The sequence below is a fragment of the Callithrix jacchus genome, chromosome 6 (assembly GCF_049354715.1).
Source record: "Callithrix jacchus isolate 240 chromosome 6, calJac240_pri, whole genome shotgun sequence".
NCBI classification, from domain to species: Eukaryota; Metazoa; Chordata; class Mammalia; order Primates; family Cebidae; genus Callithrix; species Callithrix jacchus.
The window spans coordinates 78,917,202-78,943,497 of record NC_133507.1 but is presented as its reverse complement, the minus strand read 5'-3'; the positions used below and the strand labels follow the sequence as shown (position 1 = coordinate 78,943,497).

Below are 26,296 nucleotides of genomic sequence, written 5' to 3'. Positions count from 1 at the left end.
TAATTGAAATTGTAGCTTATTTTTATGACCTGGCATGTATTTGGGTCTAACTCTGTAAACCCAGAAGTGTGAGGTAATGTTTGGGGCTACAATCTTCAGAAATTAAGTTGAAGTATCAAATAAGAGGGGTTTAAAGAAGATAAGCTCAAAGCTAGAGAATCCATGACTGACACTGTGGATCTAGGAAGTCATCAAGGAATCAGATGACTGTCAAAAGACAGTTTGTCATCTTCAGTTTGTCTTAGGTGCAGACAGGAAGGAGGGAAGGTAGAAGAGCAGAAAAGACTTCTTCACAGCTGAATTAGTTATACCCAGAAAGAGCTTTCTTAGAATCTTACATAAACATTCACTTAAATTTTACTACATAGAATGGTTCAATAGAGGACTAGAAAAAGCAGTAAAAAATTGTCACCCATCTCTGTCCTGCATAAAATCAGATTTTGTAATTAAAGATTGTATGGCAATTCATAATCTCTGCTACTGTAGAGATACTATTATGGAGCTGTTTGCAGAAATAGAATTGGAGGTTGAGTGCAATGGCTCATGCCTGTAATCCCAGTACTTTGGGAGTCCAAGGCAGGCAGATCACATGAGGTCAAGAGTTTGAGACCAGCCTGACCAAAATGGAGAAACCCCATCTCTTCTAAAAATACAAAAATAAGCTGGGCGTGGTGGCGGCCCCTATAATCCCAGTTACTTGGGAAACCGAGGCAGGAGAATAGCTTGATAACAAGGGGCGGAGATTGCGCCATTGCACTCTGGGCTTGTCAACAAGAGCGAAACTTCGTCTCAAAAATTAAATAAATAAATAAATAGAGTAGGAGCCCCAAAAAGGAGGTGTTTTGGACTGGAGAACTTGCTCATATAGTGATCTGCATTTATTTTCTTGTAGAAGTGTTTATTGAAATAGCTAGATGGCAGAGTAGTTGTAACAGACATTGTTGAATGCTATTCCACCAAATACATGGCCTGACTGATGTTTCAGAATCCTTTTGAAGTCTATTTAGTTAGTTAATTAATTTTTTTGAAACGGAGTTTCGCTCTTGTTACCCAGGTTGGAGTGCAATGGCACGATCTCGGCTCACCGCAACCTCCGCCTCCTGGGTTCAGGCAATTCTCCTGCCTCAGCCTCCTGAGTAGCTGGGATTACAGGCACGCGCCACCCATGCCCAGCTGATTTTTTGTAGTATTAATAGAGACGGGGTTTCACCACGTTGACCAGGATGGTCTGGATCTCTTGACCTCGTGATCCACCTGCATCGGCCTCCCAAAGAGATGGGATTATAGGCGTGAGTCACCGCGCCTGGCTAATTTATTTATTTATATTTTTTGATGAGTTGCTCTGTCGCCCAGGCTGAAGTGCAGTGTTGTGATCTCAGCTCACTGCAACCTCTGCCTCCTGGGTTCAGGTGATTCTCCTGCCTCAGCCTCCTGAATATCTGGGATTACAGGCGCCTACCACCACGCCTGGTTAACGGTTTTTGTATTTTTAATAGGGATATTTTCACCATGTTGGCCAGACTGGTTTCCAAATTCTGACCTCAAGTGACCCGCCCACCTCACCCACCCAAAGTACTGGAATTACAGGCGTGAGCCACCATGCCCAGCCCTTTTCAGGTCTTTTTTTTTTTTTTTTGAGACCGAGTCTCCCTCTGCCACCCAGGCTGGAGTGCAGTGGCTCGAACTCAGCTCACTGCAACCTCTGCCTCCTGGATTCAAGCGATTCTCCTGCCTCAGCCTTCCAAGTAGTTGGGATTATAGGTGTGTGCCACCACACACAGCTTATTTTTGTATTTTTTGGTAGAGACGGAGTTTCACCATGTTGGCCAGGCTGGTCTCAAACTCCTGACCTCATGATCCACCGGCCTCAGCCTCCGAAAGTGCTAGGATTATAGGTTTGAGCCACCATGCTTGGCCTTTAGATCTTTGACAAGTTATTTAGCACAGACTATGTCTTAATTTTACGTATTCCCAGTCTTACTTGGCATAGATATTTTGTCTGAAGATTGGATTTAATTTCTATGCTGAATTCTAACATTCTGATTATTGTTACTGTAGGACAGTCTTGAATTTAAATTAATCTATATTTCAAAAATGTATTCAGTCAGTGGCCCCAACAGTAATGATATTGGATGAATATATTAATAATTGATTTTTGAAAATGTTAGCCTTGTTTGACATAATGTAAACATATGCCTCCATTTCTTTGTCAGATGAGGATGATGAGAATGCTAAAGCAGCTACGACAGTATTTCTCAAAGTTTTGGCATTTTGTGCTGGATAATTTATTGTTTGGGACTGTCCTGTGTGTTGAAGTTTAGTAGTGTCCCTAGTCTTTACTCAGTAAGATGTCAGTAGCATCCCCTCACTTGTACCCAACCTAAAATGTTTCCTGGTGGGAAATTGTCCTGGCATGCAATGTCTAATAAATATTACTTACTCTTTTTAATCTTTGCTTTATAGAGTGTTTTTGGTGCAGCTGTACTGCAGTTTATCAAAATGCAAGTTTTGGGTACAGCAAGGACAGCCTGAGGATTTAGTTTTTAAAAAATATTTTTAAATCTAGTCTCTGGCTGGGATAAAAGACGATTATTGCATAACTAATTTTAGAATCTTTAGCTTGGATGTTTCTTTACCCTTGTGCTTATTTTCTTTTAAGACATACTATGCAGTGCAAAAAGACTCAAGTTGTTAATGCAGCCTTTGAGTTCCATTCATGTGAGAACCGAAACTCTAGCATTAACAAAACTAGAAGTCTGGTGGTATTTACTGCTGAGACTTGGACCTCATCTTCCTGCTAATTTTGAACAGGTAACATTTCAAGTGTTGACTATAGGACTTTATGTTTTTTGTTACTGTGTTTTCAAATTCTTATGAACCCAATCTTTTAGTGTTATTTTTGCTATTTATTAGCAAACTGGAACATATAAAGGCTATTGCTCTTTATTAGCACAGAATTTAAATTCATTTCCTACAAGGGATGTTGTTCAATTGCTTGAAATCGAGTCCCTTTACCTGAAGTGTTTTTATTTTTTACTTATTTATTTATTTTGAGTTGGAGTCTTGTTCTGTCACCCAGGCTGGAGTACAGTGGTAAGATCTCGGCTCACTGCAGCCTCCATCTCCCAGGTTCAAGTGATTCTCCTGCCCTCAGCCTCCTGAGTAGCTGGGACTACAGGTATGCGACCACGCCCATCTAATTTTTTCTAATTTTAATAGAGATGGGGTTTTGCCATGTTGTCTAGACGGTTCCAAACTCCTGGCCTCAAGTAATCTGCCCTCCCCCGTCTCCCAGCATGCTGGGATTACAGGCATGAGTCACCGTGCCTGGCCCTGAAGTGTTTTTAAATCAGCAAATACTCAAAAATATTTATTCTTACTCTACAAGCATTATGATTTTAGAAAGAGGCTTTGGCCAGGTGCAGTGGCTCACGCCTGTAATCCCAGTACTTTGGGACACTAAGGCAGGTGGTTCACAAGGTCAGGCGTTCGAGACCGGCCTGGCCAATATGGTGAAACCCCGTCTCTACTAAAAATACGAAACTTAGCTGGGCATGGTGATGCGCACCTGTAGCCCCAGTTACTTGGGAGGCTGAGTCAGGAGAATAGCTTGAACTCAGGAGCAGAGATTGCAGTGAACTGAGATCAGCCATTGCACTTGGGCAACAGAGCGCAACTCCATCTCAAAAAAAATTTAAAAAGCTTTTTTTTCCCCAGAGGGTTTGGAATATAATTGAGAGGAAAATCAGCCTTAGTGAAATCAAGAGCTACACAGGGTAGATATAAGGTTGGACCAGTTCTTATTTTTTGTTTCTCCTTTCTTTATGCTGCATGGTATTAAGCAATGACTTATTCGTATTGTAGTTGTTTTTAATTGTGACACAATGATTTTATAAATTCTTCAAGATTTTAATATCCTTACTGGTATTTAGATCTAAAGGTTAATCTTATCTCAGCCTTTTGGGTTTTTTGCAATTATTTTCATTCTTGGTTTTTGAATTTTTTTTTTTGGTAACAGTTAAAAGGAGCAGCTCTGATAACATCTTTTTTATTTCTTTATCATTCATTCTGGAGTTTGAGGGTGTATTTTACTTCTGGGTCTGTGGTCCTTAAATTTTATATAAATGTCTGCATAGCAGGGAATGCATTCTTGGAAAGGAGGACTTATAAATATATTTAAGCCATGTTTATTCAGTTCTTAATTTTTCATTAAGACTTAAATTTTATATAACATGAAGTATTTGAAGTTGGGCATTAACAATAATGTAATTTGGATCATAATGAATTTTCCAATTCTACCATCATAAGGATCTAATAGGCTAGTCTTAATGCATTTGTCCAATACATTAATTGGAATCATTTATTTGGTAACTACATGTGACTGGTACTAGGATGGTGTTACAAATGAGCTATGTCTTAGTTCATATTTTCCAGAGCTTTTAAAAAGTTAAAATTAGCCTACCAATAATGTGTAGAATTCAGATGTTTATAAACAAATTTAAGTAATACACATTTAGGGCAAATAACAGTTGTAATAAAATGTTCATTTTTTTTTTTTTTTCCCAAATTTTATGTTTTAGCCTGTTGGTGCATGGAAACAACCTGTAAATTGGAATATATTAAGGCTCCATTTAAAAGAAATTTATATTATGTGAGGCTTTTAGAAACTGTGACAGTTGTATAGTTTATAGATTAATATTTTCTCATCCTTCACCCCAATAGGTTTGTGTGCCTCTGATTCAAAGTACAATAAGCATTGATTGTAATGCCTCACCTCAAGGCAATTCATGTCGTGTAGCTACCTCTCCAGGTTTAACTCCTGTGACTCCTGTAAACAAAGGTAAGAGGTAGATATCTTTGTTTTTTGCTTTTTTAATCAGGCTTTGTTGACCTAGAATCATAATTTTGAAGCAGGGAGGAAAAAGGGCTTTGAGAGGTTTTGCTCAGTGTTTTTCATATGAAATGAAGCACTTCATAATTTTTAGGTTCGTTACCCAAAAATCCATTATGTTTTTCTATTTTTTGTTTTTTTTTTTAATATCTTATAGATTACTATTGTAAGTGCATTGTTGTGATTTAGAAGAGACAGTTTTTTTTTTTACTATATTGTATGAGGTACATTACATAAAACTCAGAGCAGCTAACATGAAACTGTGGGTTTTAGAACCAGAATCTTAGCACTATTAAAAACAACACATCAGCCGGGTGTGGTGGCTCACACCTGTAATGTCAGCAGTTTGGGAGGCCTAGGCAGGTAAGTCACCTAAGGTTGCCAACATGGTGAAACCCCGTCTCTACTAAAAATACAAAAATGAGCTGGGCATGGTGGAGACTCCTATAATCCCAGCTACTCGTGGGGGCTGAGGCATGAGAATCGCTTGACCCCAGGAAGCGGAGGTTCCAGTGAGCTGCGATCACACCACTGCACTCCATCCTGAGTGATAGAGCAAGACTTAGTCTCATAAAAAAGAAAAAAAAAACCCTTCAGCCAGGTGCAGTGGCATTCACCTATAATCTCAGTACTTGGGGAGGCTGAGGTAGGAGGATCACTTGAGGCCAGGAGTTCGATACCAGCCTGTGCTACACAGTAAGGCCCTGTCTCCAAAAAATTTGAAAATTAGCCAAGCACAGTGGCATCCACCTACAGTTACAGCTGCATAGAATGCTGAGGTTGGAGAATTGCTTGAGCCCAGGAGTTTGAGGTTATAGTGAGCTACGATTGTGACTGCAGTCCAGCCTTGGCAGTACAATGAGACTGTCTCAAAAAAAAAAAATAGCAGATAGAATAAAAGTGTCTTTTTATGTATATCATTGAAAGACAGTTATTTCATATGTATTATTTTTTGTTTGCCATCTGAGTCTTCTAAATTTATGTTACAGAATACTTGCATATTAATATTTCAGGGTGCAGATTAATGCTTGAGACATTTAAACTCTGTTTTTAAAAGTTACATTGAAATGAAATATATGCATTTGGGTAGCCAATATAAAATAAGCTTATATTACTTACTCTTTTTTTTCCTTAAAGGTGCTTCCTCCCCATACGGAGCCCCGGGAACTCCCCGAATGAACCTGAGTTCGAATTTAGGTGGAATGGCCACAATCCCTTCCATTCAACTTTTGGGACTTGAAATGTTGCTTCATTTCTTACTGGCTCCAGAAGTCTTGAATTTTGCTAAGCAAAATAAATTTGTGCTAAGCTTAGGTATTTAAAATGCTTTAAGAATAATTTTATTTATATTAAAACAGTCCAGAAATTAGTGGATTGGGGTGAGGAGAGGTATTTTTTCACAGCCAAAATACTTTATAATTGTGTATAAAATAAATGTGAATCTTTTTTATAGAAAAGACACTTAATAGACGATTTAAAGTTTTATAGTGAAAAATGTATTTCATAAATCTGTTGTTTTACGTGGTTTTCTTTTATTCTCCCCTTTCAGAGCCACTCGAACATCCGTTAATCAGCAGCCCTTCTTTTTTTTCCAAACATGCAAATACACTTATCACTGCTGTTCGTGATAGCTTTGTTGCAGTTGGAAAAGAAGCCCCTGGTAAGAGAATTTGATTTATTACTTAAATGTGTGTTTTAAAACAAGATAAAATAGGCCAGTCACAGTAGCGCTCATACCTGTCATCCTAGCACTTTGGGAGGCACAGGCGAGTGGATCACTTGAACTCAAGTTTGAGACCAGCCTGGGCAACATGACAAAACCCTGTCTACAAAAAAATAACAACTAGGTGGGCCTGGTGGCAGACACCTATAGTCTCAGCTGCTTGGGTGGCAGAGGTATGAGAATTGCTTGAGCCCAGGAGGTGGGAGGTTGCCGTGAGCCAAGATTGTACCACTGCACTCCAGTGTGGATGATAGAGTAAGAACCCTGTATCAAAAAATAAAAAAGACAAAATAGCAAATATTATGGTGCCACTTACTGGATTGTTTATCAGATAGTTTTTGAACTTTACGTATATTCATTTAATCTTTGCAGTAACTTTCCATGTTAGTTCATTTTACAAATGAGGAAACTGGGTTGTACAGGAAATAACGTTAAGTTGTACAGAGTCGCTTATAAGTGGCATTACTGTGATTGAGGCTCAGGCTCTATGGCTCCAGCATCTGTATCTAAACAAATAATAAGGAAAGGAAACTTCAAAAATTGTTTGCTACTTAACTGGTTGGAAAAAGTATCACAGTGAATCACATAATTTTTTTCTGTTGGTTGTTAGATACCCTTCTGAACAATCTCTGTCTCAAAAGTAGTCGGCATTTAATTCAGAAAAGAAAGATAATGGAAAAAAGATAAAGCAATTACCCTTAGTTATACAATTCAGTGTTAACATGTTATAGTTGTTTTAAAGAACAGTTATGGCTGGACATGGGTAGCTCACGCCTGTAATCCTAACACTTTGGGAGACTAAGTTGGGTGGGTCACTTGAGGCAGATGTTTATGACCAGCCTGGGCAACAAAGTGAGAATGCCGTCTTTACAAAAAAATGTAATAATAATAATTAGCTGGATGTGGTGTGTACCTGTAGTCCTAGCTACTTGGGAGGCTAATGTGGGAAGACTGCTTGAGCCCAGGTTGTTGAGATGACAATGAGCTATGATGGTGCCACTGTACTTCAAACTGGACAGAGGAAGACTCTGTCTCAAAAAAAAATAAACACATTTAGCTTCTACAAACAGAAATGAGGTGATAGTGTTTTATAAACTTACTACAGGGCTATCATGAGGAAAATTACATTATTAACTTGTTCAATTTATTTCTTTAGAATAAGGAAGTAAAGGGAGAGTGTTAGTCATAGCACATAGTCATATATACTTCATTTAAAATACTTCTTTGTTTGACAGATGTGGTTGTCAGTGCTATCTGGAAGGAACTAATTAACTTGGTGAAGTCAGTTACTGAATCAGGTAAGCATTACTACACTGATGAAATGATTTTTTTTTTTTTTTTTAAACAGGAGGTGGTCACATGTTTTTTATAACATCCAGTGAATTGTTTGGCATATATTAAATTTATTTTAAAAGTATTTCTTGTACTGTCATAGTTTCCAGGTTTTAATTTGTAGTCAATGCCTGAACAACACTGGAGTTAGGTGTGCTGACCCACCACACAGTCAAAAATCTACATATAACTTTGGACTCCCCCAGAACTTGACTATTGCTAACCTGTTAATAGGAAGCCTTGCTGATAACATAATAGCTGATGAACATATACTTATGTGTTATTAAATGCTGTGTTCATTAACAGTATGGTAAGTTTGTGAAAAGAACGTTAGGCAAATCATAAGGAAGGGAAAATACAGTCATTACTTGGAAATGCATTACCATATCCTTGTCTTCATGTTAAGTACGCTAAGGAGGGAAGACGAGAGGTAGAACTTGCTGTTTCAGGGTTGGAGGAAAACCTGAGTCTGAGTGGATTCATGCAGTCCAAATCTGTGCTGTTCAAGGGTCAACTATACTTTAAACAAGGCACTTGTTGATTTAGAAAAAAATTTTTACAGCTCTCTGTGTAGTCACCTCTAAAAATACATGCTTAGAAATATACCCTTATTGCCAGGCTTAGTGGTTCATGCCTGTAATCCCAGCACTTTGAGAGGCTGAGGCAGGTGGGTTGCCTGAGGTCGGAAGTTTGAGAACAGCCTGGCCAAGATGGTAAAACTCTGTCTCTACTAAAAATACAAAGTTAGCTGGGCATGGTGGTGCATGCCTGTCATCCCAGCTATTCGGGAGGCTGAGACAGGAGAATCACTTGAACCCAGGAGGCGGAGGTTGTGGTTAGCCAAGATTGTGCCATTGCATTCCAGCCTGGGCAGCAAGAGCGAAACTCCATCCCCAAAAACAAAACCAAAAAAAAAAAAAAAAAAACCCTTCTTGGCTGGGCATGGTGGCTCAACGCCTATAATCCCAACACTTTGGGAGGCTGAGGCAGGCAGATCACCTGAGATCAGGAGTTTGAGACCAGCCTGGCAAACGCGTCTCTACTAAAAATACAAAAATTAGACCAGTGTGTTGAATACCTTTAATCCCAGCTACTTAGGAGACTGAGGCAGGAGAATCTCCAGAACCTGAGAAGTGGTGGTTGTATTGAGCTGAGATTGTGCTGCTACACTCCAGCTTGAGTGACAGAGTGAAACCCTGTTTCCAAAAAAGAAAAAGAAAAGAACTAAACTCTTTGCTTTTTAATAGGTAACAAAAAGGAGAGACCAGGTTCTGAAGTTTTGACTCTGTCGTTAAAGTCTTTGGAAAACATAGTAAAGTCTGAAGTATTTCCTGTATCAAAAACGCTGGTAAGTGTAATACCCATATGTTGGACTTTAAAAACCATATTCTGAAGTTAAACTTTATATTGAAGATATTTGCACAGATCTAGTTTGTGAAGACGTTTTTTGTATCAAGCATTCCTCAGTAGTTTAGCCCTATTGCAATAAGTGCCATTTATTAACTGTAGAGTCATTTGAAATCTTTTTAGTGAAGTGACTATAACAACAACCACAGAAGTCTTCAATGTGATAAGAAAATAAGTATTCGCCATACAGAGAAAAAATAGGGTAAAGGACATGAAACTTGAGTTGAAGAAACTCAGAAGTCTTTTAATTTTATGATAGGATTACTGAAAACCACTAATGGTTAGCTGGTACCTTCTTTTAAATTAACCATCTTTTACCAAGTTAGTGACTTTGATATTAAAATACATTTCTGTTTTTAATGTATGTAGTACAGGAAGAAAAGTGAATTGTATATAATTTTGATGACACGAGCATCTCAAAATAAGGTCCAGATGGAACTAACAATATCCTTATTTAAATTCTGATTTTGTTTCTTTTTTGTATTTTGACAGTTAAGTGTGTTCTGTGGCAGTATAGCATAGTGATAATAGCAAGGGATCTGGAACAGACTAGGTTTAATACCAGCCCAACTATTTATTAGATGAGTGAATTTGTGTAATTTCTCTCTTCTCTTGGCTTTTCTAACCCTATGTGTAAAAAGGGAATGTAACAGTAGTTGAGTTAAAGACTAAATGAGTTGATACCTGCAAAGTACTATGGGCCAGGCACAAACTAATACTGTCTATTATGATTACTAATCTGTTTCAGATGACAGTATGTGAAAGTGTATTTTCACTGATGGAACTTTCCTATTGTTACAACATTTGAGTTGTGTAGTACATGTTCATACCAGTATGTTACAGCTGGGCATGGTGGCTCTCACCTGTAATCCTAGCACTTTGGGAGGTCGAGGTGGGCAAATTGCAAAAATTAGCCGGGCATGGTGGCACGCCCGTAGTCCTAGCTATTCTGGAAATAGGTGGGAGAATCACTTGAGCCCAGGAGGTTGAGGCTGCAGCGAGTCAAGATCGTGTCACTGTAATCCAGCCTGGACAACAGTGAGACCCTGTCTCAAAAAAGAAAAGAAACAATATAGTAATATTTTTGGAGAGCAGTTTGGTAGGCTCAGTCAGTTTGATTTAGCAGTCTCACTCTGTTGCCCAGGCTGGAGTGCTGTGGAGCGATCTAGGCTCACTGCAGCCGCCACCTCCCGGGTTTAAGCAATTCTCTGCCTCAACCTCCCAAGTAGTTGGGATTACAGGTGCCTGCCACCATGCCTGGCTAATTTTTGTATTTTTAGTAGAGATGGAGTTTCACCATGTTGGCCAGGCTAGTCTTTAACTCCTGACCTTGTGATCCACCTGCCTCGGCCTCCCATAGTGCTGGGATTACAGGCATGAGCCATGGGTGCCCAGCTTCATGTAGCAGTTTTTTTAATATATTGATGCAAAAACTCTGTAATAAGGTAAAATGAAAGTTAGTTGCAAAGTTTAGTGTAAAGGCTTTAATGATTTAAAGGAATGTGTGTATAACCGCCTATCCAGGAAGTATGTGTTTTTTTGTGTACTTACATATATAGAAATTTAGAAGGTCTGGGAAAGTAGACTCCAAACTGTGAAAGTATTGATTATCTCTAGAGATTGAAGACTTTGCCTGCTTTCTGTGTTTCTGTGTTTGAACTTTTAAAACTGATGCAGAATTCATGTTAGTGAATTGATGTTTTTGATCTTTTTTACTAATGAGATTATGTTAATGAATGAACATTACTTCTAACTGTTAGAGAAACAGTTAACACTCAGACTTTTATTAGGTAATATTTTTCGGCTAATTTACTGTAAAACCTTTTATCTCTCATAGGTCCTCATGGAAATTACAGTTAAAGGACTTCCTCAGAAAGTATTAGGTTCACCAGCATATCAGGTTGCTAATATGGATATTCTTAATGCAAGTATCTTAAATGTAATATGATGAAGATTGGCCAAAAAAATCATATTTCCCTTTTTTATTTTCTTTATTATTTTTTATTTTTAATTGTTTTTTTGAGACAGAGTTTCACTCTTGTTGCCCAGGGTGGAGTGCAATGGCTCAGTCTTGGCTCACTCTATCCTCTGCCTCCCAGGTTCAAGTGATTCTCCTGCCTTAGCCTCCCGAGTAGCTGGGATTACAGACATGTGCCAGCACACCCCGCTAATTTTGTGTTTTTGGTAGAGATGGGGTTTTCCATGTTGGTCAGGCTGATCTCAAGCTCCTGACCTCAGGTGATCAGCCTGCCTCAGTCTCCCAAAGTGCTGGGATTACAGGTGTGAGCTACTGTACCTGGCCATATTTCCCTTTTTTAAAAAAAAGATACTTTATGTAAAATTCTGAGAGTATTGGATTTGAAGTATGTTGACCAAATAAAGGAAAAACTGATAGTTAATGTAAAGAATCAAATATGCTGCTATGTGAATGATGAAACTGTTTCCCTGGATTAAATAAATTTCTCTGAAAGGAAAGTTTTTTATTTGTTTATATATGGTAATAGTGTTACTGTTACTGGTTACTGTTAGAAATATTAGAAGCTAATGTAAAATGCAGTTAGTATCTCTAGGATGTAGGCATTGTGATTCCTGCAAGTTTTAAGTTGATTTTTGTATATCTGGAATCTCATCATTTCTTGATTTACTGTTTAGAGGAAACAGCTATGATTAGAATATAAAGAGCTTGCTTTTTGTGTGTAGTTTTTACGGAAATAATCTTACTAAGATGGTTGTCATACCCTAAGTAATGCCAGAAGTTAAATTTGTCATGCTAAAAGTTTTATTTCTTAAATAACCAATTACAGAAAACAAGTGTTCTATTCTTGGTAACTGAGAAGGTTGACTTCATTTTCTCCTTCAGGGAACTCCAGCTTTGTTCTTAATTCAATTAATTTTCAACAATCTCTTGGAATGTGGTGTAGCAGATGAAAGGTAAGTTTGTACCGTAACTTAAAACTTTGTTGTTTGTCTTGGAAAGATGGATGTAATAAACGAAACTCTTTCATAAGTTTAAGATTTTTTTAAAAAAGAATTTATTAACTTTGTCACTTATTTTAGAATCTTGTTGACATTCAGTTAATATTTGTGCAAAAAAGTTGATGTGTTCATAATATTTTTTTCAGGTTCTTTCTCAGTTTGGAAACACTTGTAGGCTGTGTTCTTTCTGGTCCAACATCACCACTAGCTTTCAGTGACTCTGTTTTAAATGTTATCAATCAAAATGCAAAGCAATTGGAAAATAAGGAGCATCTCTGGAGAATGTGGAGTGTTATAGTCACCCCATTAACTGAATTGATTAATCAGGTATGAAATAATTCTGCTACATACTTTAGATATTATTTTTTTTGTTGTTAAGCGCAATTGGGGAAATGAATAGAAGTTTGAATTTGAATAGAAGACAGTAAATATTTTTTCTTGTGGAATTGGCAAACTGTACTTTTGATTGATTTTATTGCATTTCTGCCTCATTAGTAAAGAAACTAACTTAATGGGGACTAGTCATGGCTTCATTTTCTTCAATAGTGATTATCTAGAAGGATCACGTAGATGTAAATTCTCATATATTGGGTTCTTTCAGTAGTTATATTAACAGAGAATGACAGGTAATCTTGACTAGACCATATATTCCCATAGGTAAGCCACATTAGTGATTACCTCAGAGCCATATGGCATTCCCCTAAGTTAGGAATCTATCGAAAGTTGAATAATCTGTATGTTTAAATACTTAATAAAAGTGGGAATATGGCCAGACTATGGAGCATAAGTTCTGTTCATGATTTGTCAGCCTCTTTGTCCATCTTTAAATGGAATATGCATTTGCTGGGCTGGTAGTGCTGTAACTCAAAAATGAAAAAACTCCAAGGATTTTTTTTTCTTTTTCTTTTTTTTTTTTTGACGAGTTTCACTCTGTCATCTAGGCTAGACCTCACCTCATGGGTTCAAGCAATTCTCCTGTTTCAGCCTCCTGAGTAGCTGGGACTGCAGACGCATGCCACTATGCCTGGTTAATTTTTTGTATTTTTAGTAGAGATGGGAGTTCACCATATTGGTCAGGCTGATCTCAAACGCCTGACCTCAGCCTCAATCTCCCAAGGTGCTGGGATTACAGGCATCAGCCACCGTGCCCAGCTGAATTTTTTTTATGTTATAGTTCTGTAGCCCTTGTTTTGGCTGTACAAGCCAGCACATTATTCTTCTGGAAGAAAAGTCATTTACATTTTTCTTTTTTTTTTTTTTTTTGAGATGGAGTTTGCTCTTGCCACTGAGGCTCACTGCAATCTCTGCCTCCTGGGTTGAGGCGATTCTCCTGCGTTAGTCTGCTGACTAGCTGGGATTACAGGCAGCTGCCACCATGCCTCGCTAATTTTTTGTATTTTAGTAGAAATGGGGTTTTACCATGTTGGTTAGACTGGTCTGAAACTCTTCACCTCAGGCGATCCACCCTCATTGGGCTCCCAGAGTGCTGGGATTATAGGCGTGAGCCACAGCACCCAGCCAGAAAAGTCATTTACATATTTACATTCTTCTGTTTTTTTTTTTTTTTTTTTTTTTTTGAGACTGAGTCTAGCTCTGTTTCCCAGGCTGGAGTACAATAGCACGATCTTGGTTCACTGCAACCTCCACCTCTCAGGTTCAAGCAGTTCTTCAGCCTCCCAGGTAGCTCAGGTAGCTGGGATTACAGGCATGTACCACCACACCCAGCTACTTTTTGTATTTTTATGAAGAGACAGGGTTTCATCATGTTGGCCAGAATGGTCTCCATCTCTTGACCTCGCGATCCCCCCACCTTGGCCTCCCAAAGAGCTGGGATTACAGGAATGAGCCTCTGAGCTTGGCAGTCATTTACATTCTTAAATAGCTTTCTACTGTTAGAAGGATCACAGACGCCCTTTTTATGGTATTAGTTCTTGTTTAAATGCTGTGTTTTGTATAGTAGAACACTACTACTATAGTTGAGTTGCCTCTTGGTTTCTTTTTTAGAACTTAAACGTAGTGCATAATTCCTCCAGGTTGCCATTAACAAATTACAGCCAGCTGGTAACTGAAAACAACAGGGATTTATTTTCTCATAGTTCTGGATACCAGCTATCCAAAAGTAAGGAGTTGGTAGGATTGGTTTCTTCTGGAGCTCTGAGTCAGAATTTGTTCATGCCTCTCAGCTTCTGGTGGTTGCTGGCAATCCTTGACCTTCCTTGGCTGGTGACTGCATCGCTTGAGTCCGCCTCCATCTTCACATTTTCTTTTTACAGAAAAGACTCCGTTCATTGGATTGGGGCCAACCCTAATCCAATAGGACCTCATCTGCAAAAACTGTATTTCCAAATAAGACTACATTCATAGGTTCCAGGGGTTAGTAGTTAAATGTATTTTGATTCTCAGTATTGGGGGAGACAGTTTTGCCCACTACTTCTAAGTTATGTTACTATTTAGGATTAGAATAAGATGGTAATTTGTCTAACTTCATTATTTTTCTTGTTTTAGACTAATGAAGTAAATCAAGGTGATGCCTTAGAACATAATTTTAGTGCCATCTATGGTGCATTGACTTTACCAGTAAACCATATTTTTTCAGAACAAAGATTTCCAGTGGTAAGGCATTTTCAAGTATTTATCTCTGTAAGCTTCCACAATGATTTCTTTTCTTTTTTTTTTTTTCTTTTTTTTTTTTTTTGAGATGGAGCCTTCCTTTTATCCAGGCTGGAGTGCAGTGGTGCAAAATCGGCTCACTGAAACCCCCACTTCCTGGGTTCAGTCAGTTCTCCTGTCTCAGCCTCCTGAGTAGCTGGGACTACAGGCATATGCCACTGCATCTGGCTAATTGTTGTATTTTTAGTAGAGATAGAGTTTCATCATACTGGTCAGGCTTGTTTCAAACTCCTGACCTCAGGTGATCCACCAACCTTAGCCTCCCAAAGTTCTGGGATTACAGGTGTGAGCCACCATTCCCAGCCCACAATAATTTCTGAAATAACACTTCTTTATGACTTTATTATTAGCTTAGGAGAAAGGAAAATGATGAAGGAAGAGAGAACTTGTTTTGGATTTTTGATCATTTTTTGTATCATAACTTACTTCCTCTCTTCAATTAGATCTCTGGGCTGTGGGGGAAAGGTGTTAGCCTACTCTGTGTTAGCCTCTTTGGAGTTTTTCTCTCTTGTTGCCCAAGCTGGAGTGCAATGATTCGATCTCGGCTCGTTGCAACCTCCACCTCCTGGATTCAAGCAATTCTCCTATCCTAGCCTCCTGAGTAGCTGAGATTACAGGAATTTGCCACTTTGCCTGGCTAATTTTTTGTATTTTTAGTAGAGATAGTGTTTCCCCTTGTTGGCCAGGCTCCTCTTGAACTCCTGACCTCAGGTGATCTACCCACCATGGCCTCCTGAAGGAAGTAATGGGATTATAGGTGTGAGCCATTGTGCCCGGCCATTAGTCTGTCTGATGACACATTAAACATTTATTGATTCTGTAAGCTATTTGATACATAAATATATATTAATGAAACTTCTTTTTAATTGTTATTGGTAGGCTACCATGAAGACTTTGCTTAGAACTTGGTCAGAATTATATACAACATTTGCTCGCTGTGCTGCTTTGGTGGCAACAGCAGAAGAGAACTTGTGCTGTGAGGAACTTTCTTCCAAGATGATGTCTAGTTTGAAAGATGAAGACTTTTCAGTGAGTTTGATACTACCTTTTTTTGTTTGTTTTTGAACTATTCTTTTCAAGTAAATTGAGATGACATTTGTGAACTATCACTTCTGCTTCTATTTATAAGTAAGAAAGTTGATATTGAAAACAAGTATACTTTGTGAAACAGTTTTGTATCTTTGGGCTCTAAGGTCCACATTTTAGTATCATGAACAGTGAATATGTTTTACTATACTGTACTGTATACCTCCTTGTGCTTGTGTCATTCTGGATTAATAAATCAAAGACCTTGCTGTCCTGGACCTCACTTTCTTATATGTATGTGTTAGATTTTTAAATTCAATTTCTTTGAAAGTTTGTAGTCTTAGAAAATTTAAGTCTCTTTTCTCTTTCCTTCCCTCTTCCTGGAAAGGACAGCTGTTGCCAACAGATTGATACATACCATTCCAGAATAGACCTCTTTCTTTGTATTTACACAGCCATTTGCATATTGATACTTGCATATGCATATGAATACAGTGTTCTTACCAATGAAATCCTTATTGCATTTGTTCCTAAGTAATTGTGTAACTTTTCATAAAACACCATCTTAACTCCTTTTCAAGTCAATCCATATATCTCTATTATTTGTTTCAACTGCTGTCCAGTATTCTGTAGTATGGTTGTACCATTACTTGGAATTTTAGTATTTTAAGGACATTTTGTTGTTTCAACTATTTGTTCCTGTGTGTAATCCTGGTAATGGTCTTCATACAGAAACCATTGTTTTTCCTTGCAAATTATTGAAACGGTATTTGTTGTGTGTGTTTTCTCTACATCTTACATCTGACACACATTTTAATGAGGAATAAAAAAGTAAAAATAGTTGTTTTTTTTTTTTTTTTTTGAGACAGTCTCATATTGTCACCCAGGCTGGAGTGCAGTGGCACTGTCTGGGCTTACTGCAACCTCCGCCTCCTGGGTTCAAGCAGTTCTCCTCCCGATTAGCTGGGAATATAGGTAGGTGCCACCACGTCTAGCTAATTTTTGTATTTTTAGTAGAGAACAGGGTTTCACCATGTTGGCTAGGCTGGTTTCGATCTCCTGACCTCAGGTGATCTGCCCACCTTGGCCTCCCGAAGTGGTCGGATTACAGGCATGAGCCACCACACCTGGCCACATCAGTTCTTATTGTAAAAGATTACAAACACCAAAGCCAATTCCCCTTCACAGACGTCTTCTCATCAGTAATAATCACTACCCATAGTTAGATGTTTAGTGTTTTAAATGTATCTATATACATACCCTCTACTTGCCATTAGCACAGTTCTAATTGTATTTGTCAGAGTGACTTTACAAATGTAAATCTCTTGAAAGACTACTGTAGCTTTTTGTTAGATTTGTAATAAAATTCGGAGCACCTAACACTACCCGTGAGGTTTCTGCTTCTTTCTTCAAGGGACTTACCTAATGGAGCTTGTTTATTTTTGTTAGAGCATCTTATTTCCTTTTCAGCACTGTCTCGAAATTGTATATTTCTGCACTTCATTTCGTTACTTCTCCCATACTCCATGAGTTAGGGACATTGTCTGTTATGATGATGATTATCTCTGAGATCTGTCTACTGAATTAATAATGTGCATTTTTTATAACTGATAGGGAGAATGTTGACCCTCGGCTATCATGTTATATTAGTTAGGCTGTGTCAGCCTTTGTTCCTTTCCAGAAGAGACTTAGTGTCTATCATATTTCACAAAATACCCTGTTGAGATTTTGCTTGACTTTGGTAACATTGAATTCACAGGTTAATTAGGAAAATAGTTTGCATCTTTCTCATCAAATTGTTCTTTCCAGGGATTTGTGTTTATTTAGGTCTTCTAAAGTTAACCTAACTTGATTATTGTTTTTAAGCTGTTTTTTGATCTATTATAAATGGGTCTCTCCTTCCTTCGTACTTGATTGTTGCTGAAGTACACATAAAAGTTGTTACTTACGTATTTCCTTATGTTGAATCTTGCATTTTGGGGATACACTTCTGGTTAAAGTGCTGAGATGGAGTTTCGCTCTTGTTACCCAGGCTGGAGTGCAATGGCACGATCTTGGCTCACCGCAACCTCTCCCTCCTGGGTTCAAGCAATTCTCCCGCCTCAGCCTCCTGAGTAGCTGGGATTACAGGCATGTGCCACCATGCCCAGCTAATTTTTTTTTTTTTTTTTAGTAGAGACGGGGTTTCAGTACGTTGACCAGGATGGTCTCGATCTCTTGACCTCGTCATCCACCCACCTTGGCCTCCCAAAGTGCTGGAATTACTGGCTTGAGCCACCGTGCCTGGCCTAAAATGCTATTCTTTTAAATTATAGGATTCATGTTTTTTTCTACATGTATCTTCATAAGTGATACTAGAGTTCTCATTGTTCAAAGTATTATAGTAATAGTAACATCTTAGAATGATTTAGAAAACTATTCTCCACCAATTTAAATAGTGTAAGAGGAATGCCATGTCTATAGTTGTATTGTTCTTTCTTTCTTTTTCTCCCTTCCCCTCTTCTTTTCCTTCTTTTCTTCCTTTTCCTTCTTTTCTTTGTTTTCTTTCTTGATGATGAGGTCTTGCTGTGTTACCCAAGCTGGAATGCAGTGGCTGTTCACAGATGCCACGCACACTAAAGCCTCCAACTCCTGGGTTCAAGCTGTCATCCAGCCTCAACCTCCCAAGTGGGTTGGACTACTTGATGCCAAGCCCACCAACCTTTTTGCTCTGAAGTTTTGTCTTTTCTTGGTTGTATTTGGTAATCAAAGGCTTATCTAAGTCTACCAAGGAAAACAGCGTGTAGTTTTATTTTATTGATCATTATTACAGCTTTTTACTTTTCTTTGTCGTTACATACATTGAATGGTTTTGTTTTAACGCTTAACTTTTTTCAAACCTGTGCATCTAACACTTATTACTGCCATCAGTGACTATATAGACTACTTTGATGCCTTTTTAAATAGCACTAGGGAACTTGGAAGGGTGCTTTGTAATTTAAGAGAATTTTTTATGGATGTGTGTGGCAATTTTATCGTTTTTTATTTTACTGTATTGTGATCAGAGAGGATCATCTATGACTTCTTGGGTTTTGTCTTGTTTTGAGGTGGAGTCTTGCTCTTTTGTCCAGGCTGGAGTGCAGTGGCATGATCTCAGCTCACTGCAACCTCCACCTCCTGGGTTCAAGCGATTCTCCTGCTTCAGCCTCCCGAGTAGCTGGGACAACAGGTGCCCGCCACCATGCCCAGCTAATTTTTGTATTTTTAGTAGAGACAGTGTTTCACCATATTGGCCAGGCTGGTATGGAACTTCTGACCTTGTGATCTACCCGCCTGGCCTCCCAAAGTGCTGGGATTACAGGTGTGAGCCACCGTGTCTGGCCCTATGACTTCTGATTTTAGAATTCATCTTATGTTGTAACTCTGTGATAGTGTAGTTTTATAATTGTTTATTTATAAGATACTTGTGATTATCCCCCGATTATGAATTTGCTGCATATTACCATGTTGATTAAATATTTTGATGCTATATTATTACACATTAGAGATTAATGACTATTAATGTCTTCATGGTAACGTGTTCCTTGTTACTGCCTTTTTCTTAAATTCTGCCAGCTTGAAATTTATTATACTCATAACTTTTTGAAAGTTTGTGTCATCTGTGTCTTTCAGACACCTTCCTGAGCAATATTTTTATTTTTTTGAGATGGAACCTCTGTTGCAGACTGGAGTGCAGTGGCATGATCTCAGCTCACTGCAACCTCCACCTCCTGGGTTCAAGCAGTTCTCCTGCCTAAGCCTGCCAAGTAGCTGAGAATATAGGCGCACACCATTACACTGGGCTATTTTTGTATTTTTAGTGGAGATGGCTTCACCATGTTGGTCAGGCTGGTCTTAAACTCCTCACCTCAGGTGATTCACTCACCTTGACCTCCCAAAGAGCTGGGATTACAGACATGAACAAGCATGCCTGGCCATGTTTTTGATTTTACATTTAATATTTTAAATAGATTTCCCTTTTACTTCTGGGAATATTTTTTCTTCTGTTTGTGATATTGGCTCTTTCCTTATGAATTAATTTATTGGATATTTACACAGCACCTTCTTGGTGCTGGTTCTCCTCATGATTATGTTTATTTATCAATAAAGGTTAATAATGAACTGTTGGGTAGCTGAAATCTATTTCAGGAGCGATCCCATTTTTCTGGCTTTTATGACAAATTGTAGTTACAGATATCCTTTACTTTGTCATTGTGAGCGGAGAGGAATCACCTCAAACTTAACATCTTTTTATGTGAACATGTAGTTTGTCATCTAAACTGACCTTCCACATGGTTTTCATAGATTGACTGGACACTGCTTTCGTTCTCTTGCCCTTAACATCCTGTTGTGGACACTATTTTTGGATCAGATATGTGAACTAGTCCAGCGAAGTGGACAAATAGCAAGTAATACAGAATAAAAGGAGAAGAAACACTGACCAGTGTGTAGATCTCTAATTTCAGCAATTTGTAAATTAATCATTTGCCTTTTATTAAACACACTACTTTTGTAAAACCTTCACTGTGTCTTCTGTTATTCAGAGATTATTCTAGCAAAGCTTATTTTTTAGGTGTTCTGTGGTCTGGAATTCCCTTTTTCTGTGTTTAGTTTCTCACCCTCCTCCCACCTGTTTTAAATCTCCAAGTAGTTTTTGATGTGTTTGTGAATTAATTTTTATTGCTGTTGGATTGGGAAAGGAAGAGGAAAGGATATGAAAAAACTTAGCAAATTGGTTTTTTTTTTTTTTTTTTTTGAGATGGAGTCTCACTGTCACCCAGGCTGGAGTGCAGTAGCACGATCTCGGCTCGCTGGAACCTCCTCTTGTGTTCAAGTGATTCTCATGCCTCAGCCTCCTGAGTAGCTGGGATTACAGGCGTGCACCATCATGCCCTGCTAATTTTTGTATTTTTAGTAGAGACAGGGTTTTACCATGTTAAACAGGCTGTTCTCGAACTCCTGATCTCAGGTGATTCACTCGCTTCAGCCTCCTGAAGTGCTGGGATACAGACATCAGCCACGGTGCCTGGCCAGCAATTTGTTTTTATGTTTTGTTTCCATTGGTTTAGTGAACATTTGTACTTCATAATTTTTTTCTCTTTTTTTATTTGCCAACTCACTGAGCAATTTACTTTATAATTTTTAAAAGGAATTTGTTAGAGAATCTATGATCCTAGTGTTTCTAATCACAGTTTATTGGTTGATATGATGGTTTTTAATGGGCATCTTAAAGGTGAATTATTTTTCTTAAATGTTGAGGAAGATAAAATACAGTGTTTGAGTCACAGTAGTTAAGTGAAAAATACTTGCAATCGTATGTGGTTATGTGCCTCATAACAATGTGTCAGTCAACAACACACCACAGATCTGGTAATATGTATCTCAGGGTGGTTGCAGAATGTTATAATATGGTATTTTTACTGTGTCTTTTCTATTCTTAGATACACAAATGCATACCATTGTGTTACAGTTGCCTGTAGTATTCAGTGTAGTAACTACATATCTATATGGGTGTGTAGGCTAGTGGTTTATAGCCTAGGAGCAACAGACTATATAGGCTGTATCATCTAGGTTTGTGTGAGTACACTGTGTTGTTCCCACAAGGTGAAATTGCCTAATGACCTATTTTTAAGAAAGGATCTCTGCTAAGCCATGGGTAGCTGCACTTAAATGTACTGTAAACTGTGACCTGTATGTTACGTAGGTTACGTGGGAGTAACAGTCTTATATTTTTTCATGTTACTTACTGTTGTTGAATACTGTCACAGTACTTGAATGTTTCTAACTGTAATACTCTCTTCCTTAGAATCTGTTGTTCGTGGATAGGATTATTCATGTTATTACTGTAATGGTTGATTGCATTGATTTCTCACCATATAATAATAAATATCAGCCCAAAGTTAAATGTAAGTATATATTTTTTAACCTTTGTTTATCCAGTATTTCATATGTAGTACTGAACTTTGCCAGGGGAAGTCCTAATAGTTTTGCTACCTCATTTTACTACCTTTTCATCTTGTTTAGCCATGTTAGTTACTATGCTAGGAGCTTTCATACATACTCTCTTTCACTCTATCTTTTCTTTTTAATTTTCATGTGCTCTGGATCATTCACTTACCTCTTTCACATATAAAATGTCTTTATGCCTTTTTATAACACAGAAAGATAAATATTCGAATTAGAGATTGCCTAATAGTACAAATGATTTTACTTATTCCATCTGGTATAAAGGATTATCTGGACAAGAAACTTGGGCATAACTTGAAATGTTTTTATTTGCAAGCCTGATTTAAAATAATCATTGAATTGACATTATAATTTAAAAGAAAATAATGGGATCAATTGTTATTTTTTCAGAAATTTAAAATTGTAGAAAAATTTAAAGTGTTTACCTAAAAATGGTAATTAAATGGTTTAAATTAGACAATTTGAATCATAATAAGTTGTATGCCTTTGTTATTTTTAAGTTGTTTTGTAGGAAATAGTTTTTAAAATCTAATTGATTCATTGAAGTAAAATGTATCCACCTATGTTTATATGTTCATACCATATAGGTAGTGATAGTCTGCCATTAATTAAAAATATTAGTTGATGTTGAGATAATATTTCTTCCTGTTTAAAGATTAGGAATATATAAAATTATGTTCCAATAAGACAATGCTATTGATGAGTTTTCTAAAACATTCTTAGAATCTTTTTTGGATTTTGAATTTTTACTAAGTAGCAACATGTTATTCTTTTTTTTTTTTTTTTTTGAGACTGAGTTTTCGCTGTTGTTACCCAGACTGGAGTGCAATGGCACGATCTCAGCTCACTGCAACCTCCGCCTTCTGGGTTCAAGCAATTCTCCTGCCTCAGCCTCCTGAGTAGCTGGGACTACAGGCGCGCACCACCATGCCCAGCTCATTTTTGTATTTTTAGTAGAGACAGGGTTTCACCTCGTTGACCAGAATGGTCTTGATCTCTTGACCTCGTGATCCACCCGCCTTGGCCTCCCAAAGTGCTGGGATTATAGGCGTGAGCCACCGCGCCCGGCCAGCAACATGTTATTCTCAGTAACATGTTAAGCTCCTGAAGTATGTTATAGGTCAGAACATCCCAGCCTGCATGCCTTAGAAACAGGTTATAGATGTTCTTGAAATACTGATCGTAGCTCTCCTCTTGGGCTGACCAAGACCTAATCTGATTACTTCAGTGTGTCAGAAAAATAGGTTTACCTTTGAAAACCATAAGTATACCAAGATTGTACAACAGATGATTACAAATTATTTTATAACCCACTGAAGTTTCATGGAGCCAAGATGATGAGTCTCATGTTGACATAATTTTACCTATGCTTATACTTCTCAAATTAGATTTAACTGAATATTCAGTTTAGGAACTATAAACTCCCAGTTACAAATGTCTTTTTCACTTCACATCCATGCAAAACAGAGCCAGAGTTCCACTTGCTGTAAAATTTGGGTAATGGGGAGATTTCTAAAAGGAGTTGAGAGGAAACTATATTAAGACTAGTTGAAAGGAAATTATTATTCAGAGTTGTACATTAGGCTCACCTTGGGATTTTTGGTGACTTATATTAGTTTCCGTGGAAACTTTGTATTCCTTTTCTCAGGCTTGTTAATTAACAGTTTTGCATTCATCATATCTTCTCTCCCCAACGCCCAGCATATGCATTTGATTCTTTTTTTTCCTCTGAACCATTTGAAGGTATAGTTTTAGACAGGTTGACAACCTGGAATGGTTCCTCAGTCTTGTCTTTTGTGTCCTTCAAAAAAAAACTTTAGGCCGGGCGTGGTGGCTCAAGCCTGTAATCCCAGCACTTTGGGAGGCCGAGGCAGGTGGATCACGAGGTCGAGAGATCGAGACCATCCTGGTCAACGTGGTGAAACCCCGTCTCTACTAAAAATACAAAAAATTAGCTGGGCATGGTGGCGCGTGCCTGTAATCCCAGCTACTAGGGAGGCTGAGGCAGGAGAATTGCCTGAACCCAGGAGGCGGAGGTTGCGGTGAGCCGAGATCGCGCCATTGCACCCCAGCCTGGGTAACAAGAGCGAAACTCTGTCTCAAAAAAAAAAAAAACAAAAACAAACAAAAAAAAACTTTTGGCAAGGTGCAGTGGCTCACACCTGTAATCCCAGGACTTTGGGAGGCCGAGGTGGGCAGATCACCTGTGGTCAGAAGTTCGAGACCAGCTTGGCCAACTGGGTGACAATCTGTCTCTACTAAAAATAGAAAAATTAGCTAGGCATGGTGGCTCGCACCTGTAGTATCAGCAACTTGGGAGGCCAAGGCGGGAGAATTGCCTGAATCCAGGAGGCAGATATTGCAGTGAGCTAAGATCATGCCACACTCCAGCCTGCGCTACAGAGCTAGACTCAGTCGCAAAAAAAAAAAAAAAAAAAAAAAAAAAAGGAAAAAGCAAGCAAGCAACTTTACTTTCTTAGAGTCTCTCAATCTGGCATTATCATACTTCCTCAAGATTAGATTCAGGTTCCATTCATTTCTTTACATGAGTACCACAGAAATAATGCTGTAGTTCTTTTTCAATTCATTATTTTCCCATTACTGGTGATGTTAACATTTTCTGTTTGAGGATGGCATCTGCCAATTTTTCCACTGTAAGGTTAGTAACTAAATATTTAAAATTAATGTTTTGTGGCACACTAGTTATACATTCATTTACCATCTAATATCATATGGATCATGCTAATAATTCCTCTTTCTGTATTTGTCTCTACTGTCTCTGATAGTGAGAAAACTGGTTTTCATGACCCTCAATATATTTACAACTTGATCAGTCACTGGTGTGTAACCATTTTCCTGGCATATGGTTGTTACCTCACCTCAACATTCTGTCAGGGAGTTTCCGGATACTGTTTTTCAGTGTACATTAATGTCTGAGAAATTGTTTCCAATTTCTAAAAGAAATTACTAAAAGAAAAGTCAGCTTCCTTTTATTTAGTAGCAACACTTGTTTTTCATTTTACATATGAGATTAATTTTTAATTAAACATTAGTTTTCTGTTAAATTTGAGATCTCATTCCTTAAAATAATGGATTGGTTGAAGATAAACAGGTATTTTGGAATGGGTATTTTTTGGGCAAGAGCAATGTGGGTTTATACTTGTAGGTAGATGTTTACAGAGGGATTAAGGAGGGTACAAAAGTACTTTAGGGACAAATCTTTTTCTTTAAGTCTAGGAAATAGGCAGTAGACTTTCTGCATTCTTAGATTTGCATCTCTTGTTCAATGTTATTTGTAGGGATCAGTGTACTATAGATGAGCAAGGAAATGGTCATTATTAGAGGAAATTTTTTGTTTTTGAAACTATTAAAATTTAAATTTGGACCCTATCTTGTGTAATTTAGCACTTTCCTACATATTAGTTGTTGACATTTTAAGAAATGTAAAAGTTTGAAATTCATTTTATAATTTCTAAGAAAAAATAGACTTGTTTTTCTCGAATTCTTATTCATGATCTGCTAAGTAGTTTTCATCTCCCATTCTCATTTGTAAAGATAATGTTCTAGTAATATTTATCCATTAATGGTACCTTATGTTATGATTTGCTTGGGGTGTCAGTCAGCAAATGGATATGTGTTTGATGTATCTAACATTTAAATGTGACCTATAAATTGTAAAAGTGGCAGCGATGCTATTTTCAATTTATTTGTGTTTTTAACTCAATTTTATTTTAGCACCACAGAAACCTTCAGATTGGTCCAAAAAGAAGAATGAGCCCCTAGGGAAATTGACTTCTTTATTTAAACTTATTGTGAAAGTGATCTGTTCTTTCCACACTCTGAGCTTCAAGGAAGCACATTCCGATACCCTCTTCACTATTGGCAACTCAATCACCAGCATTATTTCCAGTGTACTTGGACATATTTCTTTGCCTTCTATGATCCGAAAAATATTTGCAAGTTTCACAAGACCTCTGGCAGTATTTTATGAAAACTCAAAGTAAGTACTTTGGGCTAAGTAGCTTTGAATTAAATGTATACAATTTAAATATAGGTAGCAACTTCTGTTTTTTAATCAGCTATGTTGTTGTAGATGGTAGTCTTGACAACTTTGTGGAGAGGGTAATAAACTACACTTTTCTTGAAAAGATAGTTCAAGTAGTATGGAAATATGAGAGAGAAATTGGAATTCTTTCTATTTTGCCTGTTACTTTCCTTTCTCTTTTCTTTTCAGTGCTCTATCTCTTCAGAATTGTTTATACAAATAAGCATACTTATTAAGTACA

General features: G+C 37.8%; 1 protein-coding gene across 7 annotated transcripts in view; it reads left to right on the top strand.

The window, feature by feature from the left end:
• Window positions 1-26,296, top strand: part of RIF1 (replication timing regulatory factor 1) — a 69,340-nt gene that overhangs the window by 18,765 nt on the left and 24,279 nt on the right. For 4 of the 7 annotated variants that reach the window (XM_008998901.6, XM_002749453.7, XM_078327785.1 and 1 more), the window contains exons 10-22: window positions 2,660-2,811; window positions 4,723-4,840; window positions 6,029-6,205; window positions 6,441-6,551; window positions 7,850-7,912; window positions 9,194-9,294; window positions 11,191-11,277; window positions 12,214-12,284; window positions 12,476-12,656; window positions 14,835-14,942; window positions 15,879-16,028; window positions 21,850-21,949; window positions 25,746-26,010. In XM_008998901.6, coding sequence (XP_008997149.3) covers window positions 2,660-2,811; window positions 4,723-4,840; window positions 6,029-6,205; window positions 6,441-6,551; window positions 7,850-7,912; window positions 9,194-9,294; window positions 11,191-11,277; window positions 12,214-12,284; window positions 12,476-12,656; window positions 14,835-14,942; window positions 15,879-16,028; window positions 21,850-21,949; window positions 25,746-26,010 — 1,684 coding nt within the window. The remainder of the gene's footprint in view (window positions 1-2,659; window positions 2,812-4,722; window positions 4,841-6,028; window positions 6,206-6,440; window positions 6,552-7,849; window positions 7,913-9,193; window positions 9,295-11,190; window positions 11,278-12,213; window positions 12,285-12,475; window positions 12,657-14,834; window positions 14,943-15,878; window positions 16,029-21,849; window positions 21,950-25,745; window positions 26,011-26,296) is intronic. The other 3 variants (XM_008998900.6, XM_078327787.1, XM_078327786.1) reach the window with 1 other exon arrangement.